This window comes from Dromaius novaehollandiae, chromosome 9 (genome assembly GCF_036370855.1).
Source record: "Dromaius novaehollandiae isolate bDroNov1 chromosome 9, bDroNov1.hap1, whole genome shotgun sequence".
Classification (NCBI taxonomy): domain Eukaryota; kingdom Metazoa; phylum Chordata; class Aves; order Casuariiformes; family Dromaiidae; genus Dromaius; species Dromaius novaehollandiae.
In genome coordinates this window covers 23,538,621-23,556,519 of record NC_088106.1, presented here as the reverse complement: position 1 = coordinate 23,556,519, position 17,899 = coordinate 23,538,621, and the positions used below count along the sequence as shown (strand labels likewise).

The 17,899-nt window shown below is 42.9% G+C and overlaps 1 protein-coding gene and 1 long non-coding RNA gene across 2 annotated transcripts in view; one reads left to right on the top strand and one right to left on the bottom strand.

Annotated features, from left to right (window-relative positions):
• SLC25A36 (solute carrier family 25 member 36) overlaps window positions 1-3,324 on the bottom strand; it is a 37,742-nt gene extending 34,418 nt beyond the window's left edge. The window contains exon 1 of the mRNA XM_064516934.1: window positions 3,139-3,324. Coding sequence (XP_064373004.1) covers window positions 3,139-3,179 — 41 coding nt within the window. The 5' untranslated portion in view covers window positions 3,180-3,324. The remainder of the gene's footprint in view (window positions 1-3,138) is intronic.
• Window positions 3,325-3,624: 300 nt separating this feature from the next.
• The window catches only part of LOC135329179 (uncharacterized), a 32,707-nt gene continuing 18,432 nt past the window's right edge, over window positions 3,625-17,899 (top strand). The window contains exons 1-2 of the long non-coding RNA XR_010390518.1: window positions 3,625-3,803; window positions 5,209-5,294. This is a non-coding gene — a long non-coding RNA (uncharacterized LOC135329179). The remainder of the gene's footprint in view (window positions 3,804-5,208; window positions 5,295-17,899) is intronic.

Here is a 17,899-nt window from a genome sequence, read left to right as displayed (position 1 = left end):
AAAGCGTGTCATACAGACTTTATGACAAAGATTTCTAGAGATGAAGAGTAAATCATAAACTTGGAAGTGATTTTGGTAGCCAACACCCTACTTTTCATGAGATGTTCCAATTACGATTGCAAGCAACTAAGTCACATGCTGTATAGCGAAGATGAATAGCAAAACATTAAAAGGAAAAAAAAGCAGTAAAAACACCTTGAAGAGTCTAACAGCTAAAAAAGGATATACAACTTATGTACTTAAACTAAAGTGTTCACCTAAAGTTACATTTCAATAATGAGACTTTTTACTTTAAGGATGCAAAGTGTTCCACAGATTCCTCCTCTTGGTTTAGAATAACAGCACCTGAGTTTATACTACCAACATGCTGCCTACAACAGTTGCTATTTGACTAGCAGATGGAAAAACAGAAGACATGCAAAAAAACCCAACTCTCCAAGAGTTTCATTCTTGGGGGGAAAGAGAGTTCCAAGCATTTCAGAAAAATCAAGTTTCACCCCCAGTATGATCTTCTATCAGGATCCAAGATCAGACGTTCGGGTGGTTTCTGTCCCAACAAGGGCACGATACTAGAAGCAAACGGTGCTCTGCAGTAGCTGCATGGTCTGTGAAAAGAGATCCTGACACATGAGGTACCTTATGACCAAACAGGACCTAAGCAATTACACAGGTATCACAGTGAGAAACTGAACTCCAGGTAGGTAACTATCGGTTCTGGTGCTCCTGTTATGCTCTACGCAGTTACTTCTCAGTATGAAGGAGTGCATGTGGCATCTTTAAATACAGCCTGGAAAGCAAAGCTTATGCTTCTGGAGGGGGACAGAAAAGTTACTGTACAGAACTCCAATTGCTTAGAAATTCTACTAGTTAAAACTGCTTTTATTTGAGGAATGTGTTCCAAAAAGCAAATCACACTTCGTTTTTTATTATCAAGGAATTTTTATTTTGCTACCCCATCATCTTTTTTCCTACAAACATGATGCCTTTCCCATGCTATATGTTTTCCACTTCTAAATGTGCCTGCCACTATGTTTATATACATAGAATCTCACTACACAGAGAATCTCATTTAAGAAAAAAAGCAAGGTCTAAAAAACATTTTGGTGGGGGAATGAGAGTTGCCTGTAAATGAAGTTAATACTCTGCTTGTGCACTGGCTAATATATCAACTACTCCAGCAAAACCACTCAGTAGAGCTTTCTTTTCTAGAAAAATCTGGAACACTTCAGAATAATCATAGTGCTAAAACTGACAGTCAAGCCATTCCAAAACAAGTACTGAATTATTTCTTTTTAGGCTTAGAAATAGTATTGCTATCAAAATATTGGTGGTAACTTTAATTACCATGAAGTTATGAAACAGAGATACAATTCTTAAAAATGAAACTATTAAAGTTACTAAAAAAAAAATTACTGAATAATCCCAATCCTCTGCACCTGGCCCAACGTCCAGCACTTCTATGAAGGTTAAATCTGATAAAAAGGGATAAGGATGCAAGGATGGGAAGGAAGGAAGCAAGGCAGGGGGAGAGGAATTCCAGCTCCCAGCACCAACTGGTAACAGTCCAGAATTATTGCAGTCCAACTGCTGCTGTTGAACCAGACATGAAGTTACAGGCAGCTGCAGAAAAATCCTAAAGGGTTCCTTGCCTGCATTAGTGAAATAGCAAGCAACATCTTCAATAGCTGTCTCCACATAGAAGAAAAGAATTAAAGACTAAACCTAGATATTATAAAAGCGTTAGCAGATTGAGACAATTGCATTGTTTCCATACAGGCTCCAGCAAAACCCAGAGTAAAGGATAACAAAGTTTCCTTCTTTTTTTAAGGTTTCCCTGAAAGCTAAAGATCACTCCTCAAGTGATCCACAGTGGAAGCAGAGAAGTCATTAAGTGACCCCAAGTAACTTCCATGCTGCTGGATGTGACTGAAGCCAGCCGGCTTGGCTGAGCTGCGGTTATTCCAGGAAGTGTGTGGCCGTCACGCGGGAAAGGCTTCCAGGCCCTTCCTCGCGCTGTAACCCTTGGCCCAGGCGGAGGGGCTGGCAAGCACACCGCGCTCCACGGGCCAGAGCTCCCTGCAGAGAAGAGGGATCGACCAGCTGAGCTATCTCTGTCTGCTCTAGAAGTTCACAAGCTGCAACCCTGTCTCCACAGTTATGCACGGTTCCCCCAGCACATCAACCTCCATCTGCAGAGCTGTCAAGGGAGAATGCTGCAACAAGGCAGCACTCCTACTATTTTTATGAGGTTTTAGAAGGATGTGAGTTCTGAAGAGACATCTTGGCCCTGCTGCTGCATGATCTATCTCCTCTTGCAGACAGGCAGAAACCAGGAGCACCCGCACAAGCGCCAACCCAAGCACGTCGCACTCGACACCAGCACATCCTGCCTGACGCACAGCATCGGCACACGTGCGGCAGTCACCCGGATCTGCTCGGAGTGAGCCGCATCCCTCTCCCACCTCAAACGCAGCAGCCCAGAGCTGTAGCTTCCTCCTGCCAAGGAGGTGCTCGAACAGAAAGCGGAGCCCCGCACCCTCCGGGGGGACATGAAGCGTGCTCGCAGCTCTGCGGCCTCCTGCACTTCCCCATAACCACGCTCGCTACCCAAACATGCTTTTAGGGTTAAGCCAGACAGCCCCCAGCTCTCCGCCCTCGGCTGGGTGCCCGGTCCCACCTCGTCCCTGCAGGGACCACGACCTACACAGCGAGGTCCACCCGGGGGAGCCTCAGCAGCCACCCGCATCCAGGCCCGAGCACGGCTCAGCCGCGCTGACACCCGCACCCGCGCCACCCCACGCGGCGCCGAGGCCCAGGCCGCACGCTGCCTCCGGGCCCTGATCGCTGCCCCTCACGCGCTGGGTGTCCGCGGCGGCCCCGCACCGCGGGCCCTGGACCGGGCTCCCCGCCGCCGCCGCCACGCAGCCCTGCCGCGGCGGCTCCGCTCCGCTCCCCGGCGGGGCGCGGGGGCTGCGGGGGGCCCAGCCCGGCCCGGCCGCGGGAAGCCCCTCGCGGCGGCGAGGAGGAGCCGCAGGGCGGAGTCGCGGCCGCGGCGGGGCCCCGGGCCGGGTCGCAGCGGGGGCTCCGGGCCCCCTGGGGAGGGGAGGCCGCCGCCCGCGCGGGGGCCGCGCTACCTACCCGCCGGCGAAGAGGTGCACCAGGGTGTCGCGCTGGCTCATCCTCGCCCCTGCGGCGCGGAGCGAGGGCTGCCGGGCGCCGCCGCCCCGCGCTCTGCCAGGCCGCTGCCGCCGCCGCCGCCGAGCATAAGTACGCACCGCGGCTTCCTGCGGCGGGCAGCGGGCGCCGCCCCGCCCCGCCCGCGTCGCCGACGGGCGCTAGGGCCGCGCCGGAGCGGGGCGCCCTCATGAATATGCAGCGGCGCCGCGCGTAAACAGAGCGCGCCATTGGCTGGTGGGGGCGTGACGGTGGCGTCGCCGCGCTCCTCCCCACGTGACCCGCGCGCGGCGGCAGCTGTTGGCGGCGGCCCCGAGGCCGGTGGCGCCTCCGAGATGGCGGTGTGCCGCGCGCCCCGCTGCTGTCGCGTCATGTCGCGTCGCGTCGCGCTGCTGCGCGGGCCGGGGAGGGGGGGCACACCGAAAGAGGGGGGAAAAGAGCGGTAAAACATGGAGCCGGCATCCTCGGCGCGCGCAGGCAGCGGCGTCATGGGACGCGCGTGGGTGGTCTCTCGCCTGCCCCGTTATAACGCCCGTCGTTTCTAACCCCGCCCCCCTCCCGTTACCTCCTCAGCTGCCGAATCAAAGTGCGGCGTTTTTACAGACGGGCTCCTTGGAGGTTTTTCCCAAGTGAGTATCGTGAGTCATCGGGTGGCTTGTGTCCCGATTTTCTTCGAAAATGCCCGTGTTCTGGCACGAGGAGAAGTAAATAAGGCCCCGTGGGGCAGTTCTTGACATCACACGTGGCGCTGTTGTGCTCTTCGGCGTTTCGGGAATCACGTATTTGAAAGCAAGGGAAGGACTCGCAAAAATCTTCGTGGACGCGAAGTTCGCAACTGCCCATGTAACGGGTGCAGAATTCTGCCTAAATATAAGGAGCTGCTTATTTCCATCAGAGCACGACAGTTTCCAAGCTGCATATTAATAAATAAACAGCGTGCCTTCTGGAGCAGTCGTTTCTTAGGATGCAAAGGCTCCTGCTAAGCATGGTGGGCTGAGAGGGAAGATGAAAATAAGCTAGAAAAGTAATGTGAAATTTTGCAGGAGTGGTGGGAGTTGAGGAGGCTTGGAGGAGCGTCGTTGGAGATGTGGAGATGCCGTGGAAAAAAGCAGTTACAGGGAGATGAAAGATGGCTAAAAGTAGGACAGTGATTTTACAGGTCTTGTTTTGCATTGCTACTTTACATGGTATATAACTGAAACTGAAACATGGTATACAGCTGAAGGAGATTGAAATATCTCTTTAAAAGCAAATTGTTCCTGAATGACAAGACAGGCATGACTTTCAGAAACCCGTAGTTAAATACTCACGGAGGCAGTGTTCTTCCAAACACGTTAAACTTGAAGTTCAGAAAGTAAGAAGGGATCATGTGCAGCTTCCCACCAGGTGTTACACAAGAAAGAGTAATTAAGTATATTTAGGCTACTTTGTGAAATTAAATTGAGATTGTTTGAAAATAGTACCAGCAATTTTATTAAACACTGCATGAAAGAAGAAGTAGTCCTATGCCAAATACTTTCTTCGAGGTCATGAGTCCATTTTTTTTCCGTTTCCATCAGTAGCTTAAGAGGGAACGGGAGATGGGTTTTCAGCCGGCCATGTGATGCCATCCAGAGAGCATATATTCCAGTAAACTCAAAAGAAGATTAAGTCTGAGATGACAAAGGTGGTACTTTGTTCTGTCTCTGTATAGGTGAACTCCTAATCTGGAAGCATTGAACTCACCTGGTACTCTTGGCTTACCCTGTGACAAATGAAAAACAGTAATTTGATGATTTTTTTGAATCCTTATTGAATAGGATGCTATATAGAGCAACTGAAACATTTTGTGATGTAGAAAAATAGACCCTTTGTGATTTAAACAAACTGTATCTTTTTACAGAAACTTTTGATATTCCATTGAAACATTAAAAATACCCAAACTTAAATGCTTTCAATTTTTACTGAGTCTGAAACACTGTAATTCAAAACAACGTTGCAGCGTTTCTTAGGAGCTGCCTTTAATAGGACTTTTACTTCTATTCTGCTTTTTAGGCTGGATTTTCTGGCTAGACTACATCTCCAGTAATGCTCAATGGATATCGATTCTTACAGTGCATTCCTCCCTTCAGCAGAGAGAGGTAAGCATGGAAAGTAAATGCTGAGACAGTTGAGAGCCCAGTACATGAATAAAGGCATTCAAACAATTTTCAACAGACCTCGTTGATCTGAGTCTTTGTCAGGTTTCATTTTTTCCATACTTCTATTGCAAAACCCGAGTAACTCTCTCACTGAATCCTCTGTTATTCTTACCTCTTGATTCTGAGAGGTGTAGTTAGATTCAACAGAGTTTCAGTAAGGAGAAAAATGTGTAAGAAAACATTAAGCTCTTGTTTCTGTGCTATCCAGCTCTGAATTCTCAGAATTCTACGTGCATATAGTATGCTACACTTTTCCTCCTGCAGTCTTTGAACAGAAAACACTTCTTTCTTAAATTTCATTGGTAGCTTTTTGTCTAAAAAAGAGCAACAGAAAAAATTTTCTACCCTTCAAGACACAGCTAATTTTTTCTGTTCTTCTATGGCAGTTCAAGGTGAGATAATAACATATTTTTCCATACAGCAGAATTTCTGTTGCCATCTTTCAGTTAGGTTTCTAAAAATTACATTTGCCTTTCTATTCCGAACTACAATGTTGAACTCTTGCTCATATTATTACAGCTATAGTGACTCCTTACCCTCTAATTTTGCAGTACTTATATCCACACACTACACATGTTTAAAATATACAGGAAATGAAGAACATTTGAGAACAGAATTCCACATGTGAAACACAGATTGATGTAGCCATGACTTTGTTTACTCTGAAATATTCTTTAAACAAGCATTTGCTATCTTCTGCCAGTGCCAAGGTTAACTCTCATAAAACAATAGAAAACAGTTCCCCTTTGAAATAATATTTATACTAAATAACCTATTTAAAAATATTTAGCATTCTTAGACACTCTGTTTATCTAAGTGATATATTATTTCCTTTCCTCACCAAGCACACAGAAGTATAATATTTTCTCCCCTCAAGAAATATGAGAAAAAGGTATATTCAGTTGGACTTTTGCTTCTGAACCATCTGAACTTTAATAATCCACTTCTTTCTGCTTCCATAAAATTCTTCTGCTGTGGGGTAAAATTTTTTATTCTTAACAGATTGTATTGTGTGTATCCATTACATGCTGATGTGGAGAGAGGGAAATCTGTGTCTCTGGGAGACTCTGATCTTTTGGTCTCTGACAAATCCTTCCGGTTGGCACAACTGAGAAAAAAAAATACACTTTCATGTTGATGAATGGAGAACTGAGGTTGAGGAACAGAAGACAGTGACACAGGGCTCATCTGTGACCTTGGCCCAGGGAATTTGGTGGGAATAAAGCAGGCTATATATGGCCTTCTGTGCCTCTGTGGTCTGGAGGTCAGTCACACTGCTAAGGGCTCATGATGCCCAGTGTCTGCCATCAGCTTGCCAGCCCTGAGATGCTGAGTAGATGTGGAAGAAACCAGCTTCTGTGTGACCCAGGCAGTCTCCAAAGAAGGGGTTAAAAATGCAGTAAAAGCCATAGTTTTGGTTGCTGTGTTTCTTCTTCCATCTTGTTTTTAGGAACTACTGTTTCCTAATGTCTTTTACACATTTGTCAAATGACCACCCTGCCCATTGTGCTCTGTGTTTTGTTTCTCTCCAATCATGAAGAAAGGCTGGAGGAGATGTCTTAAGATACTCTATTTAAATGTATGTATTCAGGACTGGTAAGATGTGTAGAATTAAAAATTATGAAGACTCAAGATTTAAGCCTGAGAAGTTAAGTTTTTAATCACTTTCTTTAGTCTTCCTAATTCTTTAAGAGCATATATAAGAATGAACGAATGCAGACTGTTCAGAAAATTGTGGCCACTAAATTAATATCCTCCTTTTTAAGTACTTTTTTTTATCTCTAGGAACTCAGTCCATGTAACTTGAGAAGTTGCCAGATAACTTTTCATTTGATAAAGTACAGCATATTTTCCATTGCTTTCACAAACCAATACTTTATGTAATATCATTTCAGGGGTACTATCCTGAGATTATGTGAGGTTCTCTTTTATTCCTTTCAGAAGGAATAAGGAGACTGAGTATCTAATGCTCTGCACAGGGAGTGAGATGCGAGTGGAGAAGCAATATACCTACAGAAAGGAGGAGTTATCCAGGACTTGCATCCATAGCTACTACATTTCAGGGCAGAGTTAGTGCAGAGTTACAGGGCTTCAGTGCATGGAGAACTACCCCAGCTGTTGGGTTTGGGACTTCCAAAGGATTAAATATTAGGAAGATACTCCATTAGGGAATCCTTGCATTTTAACTTTCATAATATTCCCCCTCATGGATGTCATTACAGAAAGAGGTGATCTAGGCCTGAAATATCCACATCTTTCATCAGTAATCTTGTAAAGACTGTTATTTCTTATGTATTCATTCTTCATCTGAATGCAACAGGTTTTAATTTCAGTATAGCATTCTGGACCTGGAGTTACTCTTCTCCGTCCCTTCACCATAGCATATATAGCACAGAGCAGGTTTATCCAAAGGGTATTCCCCAAGACCTTACTTAGCTACTTGTCTCCTTCAATTACTCTTTAAATAAGCTAGCCAAAGCAAAATGCATGTATCAAGATAGGTGAAAGTATGTATCAGTGACAACTAGGAGGGGCTTGTTATTTTCACTGCCTTGATGGTGAAAATAACAGAGAACTCATTCTCTTGCACAGCCTTTGTGCAGGTAGGAACTGATTTCTCTATCCAGTCAGCTTCCAGTGGTCCCTTCAGCTGATGGTGGCCCTGCCTGTTTATCACTTGCATGTTGAATTGCTACCTCCCTGCTTCAGTGCCAGTTCCACTTGAACTGTTAACTGTGAGCTGAAGAATTGCAAAACACAGAGTAGGTGAATTATAAGGAGAAGATGGAAGACCTAACAATTGGATTCAGGTATTTTCTTACTGAAATCCTTTGAGTAGGTAGTAGGCCTGGTTTCATCAGCTTCCACAAAGGCTTCTTGAGTTTTGTGTCAGAACTTAAAAATTAAACAGCAGCTTTGTGGAAGAAGGGGCTACCCTTAAGTTAAGTATAATCTAGGAGTCTTGGAATGCAAAAGTCCTAGATACCTAGAAGGGGGGAGAAGAAGAGTGAGATGCAGGAGACAGTTTAACAAGTTTGTGTAGGGTGGCAGAGTATGGTCCTGTGTGGTACAATACTGAACAGCAGGAATTACTTAAGAGCCAAATGAGGAAAGGGGTAGGAGGAACAAAAGTGGGGATGGCTAACGGGTAGCTGGCACTTCAGGGTCCGCTGCAGCTCAGATGAGGCTTTGTTACAAGTGCAGTAAGTGAGACAGAGCCCTAGGACTTGGCAGCAACTAAGTGTGAATGGGGTGTTACTGCTGGGGGGAAAGCAGCCAGGTGCCCCAATGGTTTCCTCACCAGGAAGTCAGAGAGAAAGACTTTAAATTATGACTTTTGTGCTTTGGCAAAGGAGTAGCAGGTGACTAAGGCTTTCTGTTTTTATTTTCTGATTTCTATAAAGAGCATTTTTAGGTGATTTGATTCATCATTTTTGAAGAGCTGAAGTATAGCTCGTAAAACAACCAGTATTAATTTCCCCACATGTTGGGCTGAGAAATGGGGCTTGACCTAGTATTTATTAATGACACCAAGAAATTGAACTGCCTTGTTACTGCTAATCAATACCTGACAGAAAGGTTAAATTTAGATGTAAAGAAAGCCTCTGAAAAAAGAGTGGATGGGTTTCTGTAGTACATAGTATATTAGATCAAGACAGGATTTTTTTTTAAAATATCATTTTCCTGCTGTTTCCACAGACTCTTCAAACTGGGGGGAGATGAGTTGTGATTGCATGCATAATGTTCCCTTTCTCTTTGCTAATATAATCCAAGAGCTTTGTAATGAAGGGAAGGGAAAAGAGCTTTTGACATTTAAACACCAAAATCTTAGGGTGGCCTATAAATAAGAGGTTTTCTCTGACTTATGTGCACTCAGACTTGAGTGATAAACCCCAGCAACAAAAATGACTAGGCACAGATGTTTTTTGTTGTGAGGAGTTGGACTATTGTATTTTTAGTTGCAGATCTGGAATGATAGCAAGACTGTTAGAAGGAATGATTTTTAGCTCATAAAGTGTACTGATTCTGGAAATGAATAAAACAGAAATGTGTTTGTACTGCTCATTTGAAAGGGTGCAGAAGGCAATAGCTGGAGGACCTCTACTTTCGCCTGACAAAAGCTTTCCACTTAACTCAGTTTTCACTTAACTCTGAGAAATGAAACGAGTACTGTGATTTTTTTTAACGCTCTTCTATCAAACTGTACATGTGTTTTTTAATTCCATTTCACAACTAATGAAGCAGAATGAGACAAGTCAGATGTTTAACCAGAATCATTGGACAGATCACTGATGGATTTAGAAATAAATTTCTGTCCAAGAAAGCCAGCAGAGACACTGGTAAACAAGGTTCTCTATACTTTGTATAGGCTTTGTTTTTCCTGAGGATGGAGAAGTCTTTGTTCTTTGAGGACATACACATTTGTGTGTCTGTTGCTCAGTGGCTTGTTTACTTGAAGTTTGCAGCTCACAGAATGTCTTTGGAAATATCCAGAAGGTATAGCAGAAGAGGGCAGGGAAGTAGGAGAAGTAAGTAGGGAAAGAAGAAGAGAGGAGCAGCTTATCTCTTAAGAAAATAGGCAATAATCTGAAAATGAGGGACAGGAGAGTGGTATAGATAAGACTGAGAAAGAAGAGAAGGCAGAATGATTTGCAGGCAGGAGGAAGAGCAAAGACAGGATCGGTCACACCATTACTAGGGGGTGTTTGTTAGGGTGACTGTAAGCCATCCATGTGTTGAAAGTTGGATTTTAGAGATCTCCAGATACTTGCAAAAGAGACAAAGTAGTAGTTTATTTTATTGTACGTGGCTCTTGTGAGGGCTGTGGGAAACACGATGCACGATGTGGGCTGTCAGTTTGCAAGAAGGGTGTATTCAGCCTGAATCAGGTGTATAGAAGAGCCACACAGTTTATCTGGAGAATGAATGGCTTATCATACCAGAGAACACTTAAAAGGTTTGGTTTGTTTAGCCTTGGTAAATAAAGGCTAAGACAAGATATTATTACTGCCTATAAATACATAAAGAAAAGAAACTACAGGAATCAGAAAAGTAAAATGCTACTTAAGCTAAAGGTCAATGTTAGCAGGGTGATCAGAGATCATGAGTAAATTCAGGTTGAGGATAAGAAGTGAGACTTAGGAACAGGCCTTGCACCAGTATTAAAATGAAACTTGATAAATATAACAGAATCTGTGATGTGGTTTTCAACAGCATCTGGCGTGCAGAATGGAAGACTAAAGAACCATGAGCACTCCATTTTCAGATGGGTTTCTCAAAGTATGAACAGATGGGTAGGTTACCCTGTCAGGATGTCCCTCTTAAAAGATATGTACTCCAGCATGCAATTCTGGTTTAGCCCATTTCAAAAGCACGGACTTCTGACCTTAGCTTGCTTTGAGAGAGTTGGGTAAACAAAATGTCCCATGGAGGAAATGGATTTCCTGATACAAAAATTTGTAAGGATTTCAGAAATTTCTTCACTCCTTAATAACTTGAAACAGAACCCCTTTACAGTTTTTCATCTGAAGGCAGAAGAAGAAGCAGCTCATTTAGAAAGGGTGTGATTAGAGCAGTTCTGCACAGTTAGAGTGAGCAAAACTAGGGAACTTTAAACTGCTGTAACCCCTCTTGTAGTTAGTAACTGCACCTCAGTGCTGTGTTTATCAGAGGAGGCTGGGTAGAAATAGAGAAAAGGGATCAAACCAGCATGTGTTGGTCTCAGAGGTGTGCTGCCCTTTAGGGTTTAATATAAGCAGCCTGATTTGGACAACTGGTCAAATCCAGCCATCTTACCGAGCACGAAGAATATAGAAGTGCTTTCAGGCCACTAGCAGTTGCCTAGGAAGCCAGCCACCTTGCTGCTCTCACATGATAAATGTGGCTTAATAATTAATTTCCATCTGGAGAAGATGTTACTTCTCTACTTGTCTAAGCCTGGACAAGGAATTTGCAGTCTCAGGTGTACATTAGGAAGATAAGCTTCATTACTCCTAATGAACCAATTAAGGCAGTATAGAACAGAGGCCTGGCTTGTTTCAAGAGATAATGCACTTGAAGATGTATTGTGTAAGTTTTTGGTGCCTAGCTGTAAGGTAGTTTTTGTCCCCTGGATTGTCCCCTCAGTATTATGCATATGGCAGAAAGCTCACTTAGAGCCTCTGTTCTGAGAGGTAACAACCGTAACTAAAATGGAAATTGTTGATGACAGCATGTTAGATTAGCGGCTGCTGTGAGTGGAGGATGTTGAGCATTGTTAATAGGTTATTTATCCTAATGAGTCAAGTTGTTTGAGATTTTATTTTAAACGTATGAAGTTTTTTGTTATTTTCTGTGGGCTACAAAAATGGCTTGCTGTGTTCCAGATTCTTGTGACAGTCCATTTCAGAAATGGAAAAAAAAAATCAAAGTTTGTATATTTTTAAAGGGTGATGGTTATCAGATTGCAGTTGATTTCTTTTTCGCCCCCCAGAGAACGTGTGGGAGTGATTCCTTTGCCTAGAAAAGGCACTTCTGGAAAATAGAAATGCTAGCTTGAAAGATGGTTAACAGTGCAAAAAAGGAAACTTGCAAGTTAATCTGTTTTATTCAAGACTTTACGGAGTACTTATTTACTTGACCTTTGGGGACAGCTTAACAAGATTATGATGGGCAATTAATGGTAGCCCTGGGACAGGGCACCAGATCAAACAGAAGAAATCCCCGCCTATTCCAGAGTTTGTATGGCACACGCAAACTCATGTGTGTGCTGGGGATATGTCAAAGACCCAGTTACAAATTTCCAATCTATCTTCCTTTCCTGAAGCTCTTAACTCCTTTCCTGTGCAGCACAAACCTTTTCTTTAACCTGTTCTGTAATCAAACATAGTCCACTTGAATTGGTTATCTTCCCCCACTTCTTTCAATATACTCTGGAAAACCTTTTGCACTTTTTTTGTAGGTTCAGACACAGTGAAGCTCAAGTAGGTGGATTTATATCTTGCTGTAAGTGCTTTAGCCTTGGTGGAATTACAGCTTGGATGAACTTGGCCTTATCAGCCCTGTGGAAACAGCAGTGGTTTTCGTGATGTGATAAGGGTGAGATGTGGTAGAGATGGTTTTGACAAATCATCTTTAAACTCTGACTGGCTGTTGGAGTTAGGTTGTTAATAACTATGGTGGGAAGAACTATATTTACATTTTTACCTCTGACTTAAAAAAATGAGGGGATTTCACTGATTCTTGATTTCATGATAAAACATATGTATAACAACCTGTATTTCCCCTCCTAAAAATATATAGAAATTCTGTGTGACTCAGCATAATTGGTGACCTACATTTCAAAAACCCTATTTTTAATCATGCTATGAAAGTTTCCATCTCTCTTTTTAAAAAGTCTTTTGAACTTCCGTGTTTTAGACCACATTCTTAGAACTTCTGACTAGGAATATACTCTTTATTCTTTCCCACAATGTTCTTCCAGTTATATTTCAATCTTAATTTTAGTCTGCCATGTGAGCAAAGCAGCAATCTATTATGTGTTCGCAAAGCCAAGTCTATGTATGATTAGGTAATATGCATGTGCTTCAGATATCGCCATGTAGAATTCAAATGTTTCGAAATCGAAATATGCGGTACAGTACTGATTTTGTTTCCCATTGTCCTTCCTCTCAAGTTCTGACTGTAGGTCAGTAGCAGTTTGGTTCCTTGTCTGTTACTGTGCCTTATCCAGACTAGAGTACAAGGTTGAAGTTCTGAGATATTTGGTCACCTTTTTACATGAAGTGGAGCATGGTGGAAGGTTTGCTGTGCGACTTGTGGCTTATCTCCTGCTTCTGTTAGAGTAGATGTTTTGAATTATTTTTTGTAAGGAAAAGTCAGTATAAATCAAGCTTTAATTAGTAACCATCAATTTCATTGCAAAGGAAGGAAGGAAGGGACAGCCTCATTGCAATAACATTACAGACTTAATTGAGAGAGTGGGTGAAAGGAGCCTCCCTATTGCAACTTTGTTTTCTTTAGAGGTGGGAAAGAATATCAGAGGGAAAAGGCTAAAGGCCTAGAGAATCCGGTATGAGTTTGTTGGCGTTATCAGCAGTAGGTCCTGGAAGAGCGGCATCCAGTTCCAGGGCATACCTGAGACTAATGGCCCATAGAATGAAGCAGTGTTTGGAAATACTACAACACTCATGATATCAGAATTTTAAAAGCAGATATTGCTGCTGTGTTACAGTGCAGTACTGATGTTAACAGTCCTGTTCTCCCTGTGGCTCAGATGGACTGAGATATGCCTCTGCTCCTTTCCGTGACAGTGCTCGCTGCACCTCCAGGAATGGGAGATGACATTCTTCCTCCTCAAATCACAGCCCCAGTCTCTGGAGGAGAATAGTGAGGCATCAGGCAGATGCACATCATGTAACTGTCTGTCAGGGCCCTGCCTGCGCCAGTAGTCCTTAATGGTCCTGACCAGCCTCGCCTGTGGCCTCCGCCAACACCCCCCTGCCCATGGGTCCATGAGCCTCATTTAAGCTTAGGCCTGGGCATTCAACTCTGGCCTGAGCTACATCATAGGTGTGCCTCTTCCTAGTCTTGTTCCTGAATTATATTTTGGATTTCCTGGTTTGACCTTTAACTTGACTTTGCTTTTGTCTGTAAGCGCTGGATTGTTGACAGGACCTGCTGCTGTCACCAGCCTCCTCTGCTCAGCTGCCTCGGGTGCTGTGGGACTGTGCCTGTGGGTGAGCTCACTGCCGGCCGGTGTTTTGGCCAGCCTCGGCTCCTTGCTCACCTTCGCTTAGGGAGAAGCCCTGGTCTTGCTGCTCCCTGACACTGTCCTTCGCGGTAAGATAGCGCTATCAGTCTTTCATTGATTTTTATGGTGTCAGTAATGAGGTACTCAAATAGTGAAAGTCATTATTCTGGATATGGATGTAGGCTGTTCTGATATGTAAAGACAGATGGGGATGGGAAGCATACAGCTTTGTTAAAGTAACTCTCGAATTTATATGTAAATCTTGCATTCTTTGGGTGGTGGTGGTGGTGGTGATGTTAACAATGGATTCTCATTCTGACTTTGTTCTGAAATGAATGTTTAATGATAAAATTGCAGTCTGTATTTTAATGGTGTGTAAAGATCTCATTTGAATGGCTTTATCTTGCAGTGTATTTTGGGTTGCTGTGGAAGTTACTTTTCAGTCTTAGTCTGGTTCTGGAAAGAAGTAGTAGCAGACACAGAATAACTTAAAAATATAGTTCCATTTTTTTCTCCATTTGTGTCACTGCTTAGAAGATATAGAAAATTATTGCTTAAGCAGTGTATTACTCACGTGTGTTTAAATAACATTGGTGTGTGTCTCAAAGGAGCACGTATCAGGATGTCGACAATATGCAATTAGGCAGCAGTCAGTGTAAAAAGAAAAAAAAATCAAATGTCAGATTTATATCTCACAAGATCACATAAGCATATCTCCTATTCTGACTGTAATTTCTGAGGACTTTAGTAGTTTGGATTTGGGCTGCAATCCAACAGGGGCATGACTTAATTGACTTTAATGATCTTTGGCCAACACAGATTTAGACTGTACCAAGTGGCTTCTCAAATTCACACTGAATTTAATCACTTAGAGTTCAGTGTTGGCTAATCTTCAACTAAAATCAATACATCAAGCTGGACAGGGAGAGATTAGGAAAGTTAGAATCATGTACTGTGATGTTTGCTTTTTTAGTCTTTTTGAGAGGTCAGATAATGGAGACATCAATTAAAAGCAGGGTAAACATCAGGGTTCTTCCAGTGCAATAGCCTTTTCCTTTCTTAAATGGGAGTATGAATTTGGCTTTAGAGCAAGCTGCCAGACTCTTGGTTATGTTTATATTCAATAAATCACAGATGTGGGCAGTGAAAACTTCAGCCTTCAAACCTGTAAAATAGGAAGAAGAGTGAATATTTTGTTTTCCAAACTCATTCACTTTCCAGTGTCTGCACCAATTGTCAGCAAGACTTGAACATTCAGAATTAATGTTGGTTGTAATGTGCGTATGTATGTATGAAGGAAACACTTCAGTTCATTTGAATAAAACCGAGCAATCCTCAAACAACATGACACTTCCAGTTCCTTGGACTCTAAATGGAACCGAAAGGTGCTGTCTCCTAAATGTCTTTCTTGACAATGATAATTTCTTCTATGGGGCAAAACTCCAGTATTTAACCACTGACCTTTTTTTAGCAGGGTTGTTTCCTGTGAAGATGCTTTTTATTCCACTCCCCTGTATTCCAGCAGACTTAGTAAATACCGTGGTTTCATCTTCCTCATATGCAGTTTTGCTGTGTGTTTAGTTTTTGGGGGCAGAGGGGCTGTTTTGTTTTGCCTGACCTCATTTTATAGACCCCAGACAGTGATGCCTACAGTAGTCTGAAGTGCCACCATGAAGGCTGTTGTTTAACCGGTAAAGTATGTGCTGAATCAGAACGTCTGGTGGGAAGGGAAGTGGGTTGGCAGTGCGTTTGTCCACTAACCTAGAAAGTGTGGTTGGCTGTTCTGACTGGAAAGGCCTGTGGTGTTGGGCTTGTGGCAGAGAGAGAAATATGAGGGGTTTTATGGAGTCCTGCTCTGTTCCACGACAGATGCAGTCATTTGGCTGTGGCTCAGAAAATTTACAGGCATCTGATCAGAAAAGTAAGCCAAAGTACAGTGCTCTCTGGTAGTTGATGGTGATTCCTTATATTGTTTTTGATACGGTGCAATTAGCATCCGAGAAGGCTTAGCCAGCTGTGAGACAGATGGAGCCACATATGTTTCCACACCCATGAGGGAGGTTTGCATACAGAGCTACAGTCAGAAATAAGGCTGAGTGAATGGTACCAAAGGCTATTCTCACATAGATGTCTGACAAATTCACTTCAGCTGTACGGGTGGTCGGTTGTTCTTGTGTTATCTTTCTGATTATAAAAAATGAGTTTTCTCTGCAACGAAGTCTGTACAGCACTAAATGCTAAAGAAATACTGGGAGATGATTCCAGTCAGCAGTCTGAATTCAGGAATATTGTATGCCTTGTGTATATGGTCTCTGTTTCCCAAACTGGGGAGGCTCTACCACCCTCCTTCTCTTCCTCAAAAACCAATGGCATCTTGCCACCAACTTCTAGAAAAATGTAGTGTGAAAAGAAAGTCCATTTTTTCTTGTTTTTTTTTCATTCGTTGTGGCACTGAAAAGTTCTGCAGAATGAGATCAGAGCTGCTGCTGTGCTGAGCCTTCAGGATTGGCAGGATGTGAGGACGAATTCATTCTTGATATCTGGATCCTTCTCTTTTTCCCTAGATCAATCAACCAGAGCACAGAAGAGTTGCAGAGGTGGGAATATAGAGAACAGTCACCAGCCAGGCTCCTGCCTCCTCGCTGTAGCCTTGAGTAGAGGGAAGCCAGTTTTCTCAACAGCCTACTGTTTCCAGTAAGCAATACCCTTGGATTAGAGCTATAAACAGGCAGACCAGAAAATGCCAATATTGCCTTGGACAGCTTTAATATATGCCTGCTCATACCCAGCATTACGTGTAAAAGGAGTACTGTCTTCATTGTGGGTCAAAAAAAGTAGATTTTTTGAGTAGGTGCTAAGATTTTTCTGTTCTGCTGTAACTTCTTCCTTTAGTCCGGTTGTCTCCAAAAAGGCAAAAGAATAAAAAGATTTGCCCACTTTTCAGCCTTAGTAACAGCCTGTTATGCCAACATAAAACTAGAATAATGGTGTGGAGAACTGAGCTCCCAGAGTGCATACAGTTAGGAAGTAGCAAGGGTGTACCAGAAAGCACCAGAGGTAACTTGTGGGTAGGAGTCTGGATCCTCCTGACAACTTTCCCATCACCATTAGAACTATTTGGGCTAAGGTACCGACTGCCATTTCTTCATTTTATTAGTAATAAAATCAATTTTCAGATTAAAGCAAGCATAGAGGATTTCAGACAAGGCAGAAGACAGTGAAGTTTATGAAGCCAAATGCTGTCCGTAATCATAATTGTTAAGTTTCCATTCCTAGGCTATTCAGTCATTTCCAAAGTGACTTTTAAAAAGAATGTAACATTTGAGGACATATGTTTTATATCTTTTCTAATTTGTCCCAGAACAAATCACAGCATACGATCTTTAACTTGTGGGGTTTTTTTTTTAATCTATTATATATCACACCCACTTGCTTAGATATAGTAAACACATCTTCAATTCAAGTTGAAATAGAAGAGCTACAAATAACTAGCACTGCAGAAAAGCAGGCCATATTATCTTGGCTAAAATGAATCTGTACAAGATAGGTGTTAATGCTCTCTCAAGAAGAGTAATTCTTGGAAGTGTGGAGCCTACAGACTGAGGAATTCTGTTTGTATTGTAAGATATCTTCAGGAAAACTTACTGCCCATATAAGAGGTTGAAAATGATGAAATGAAGTGGGAAATAAAGATCAGAATACCTATGCTATTAGTGAACTATTGTTAAGAAGTGGGGGGACAATTCAGAAAGATGAATTTTAGGTAATGTCCCAGTTTAGGTATGCACTATTAGAAACAGTAAACCAACAACAA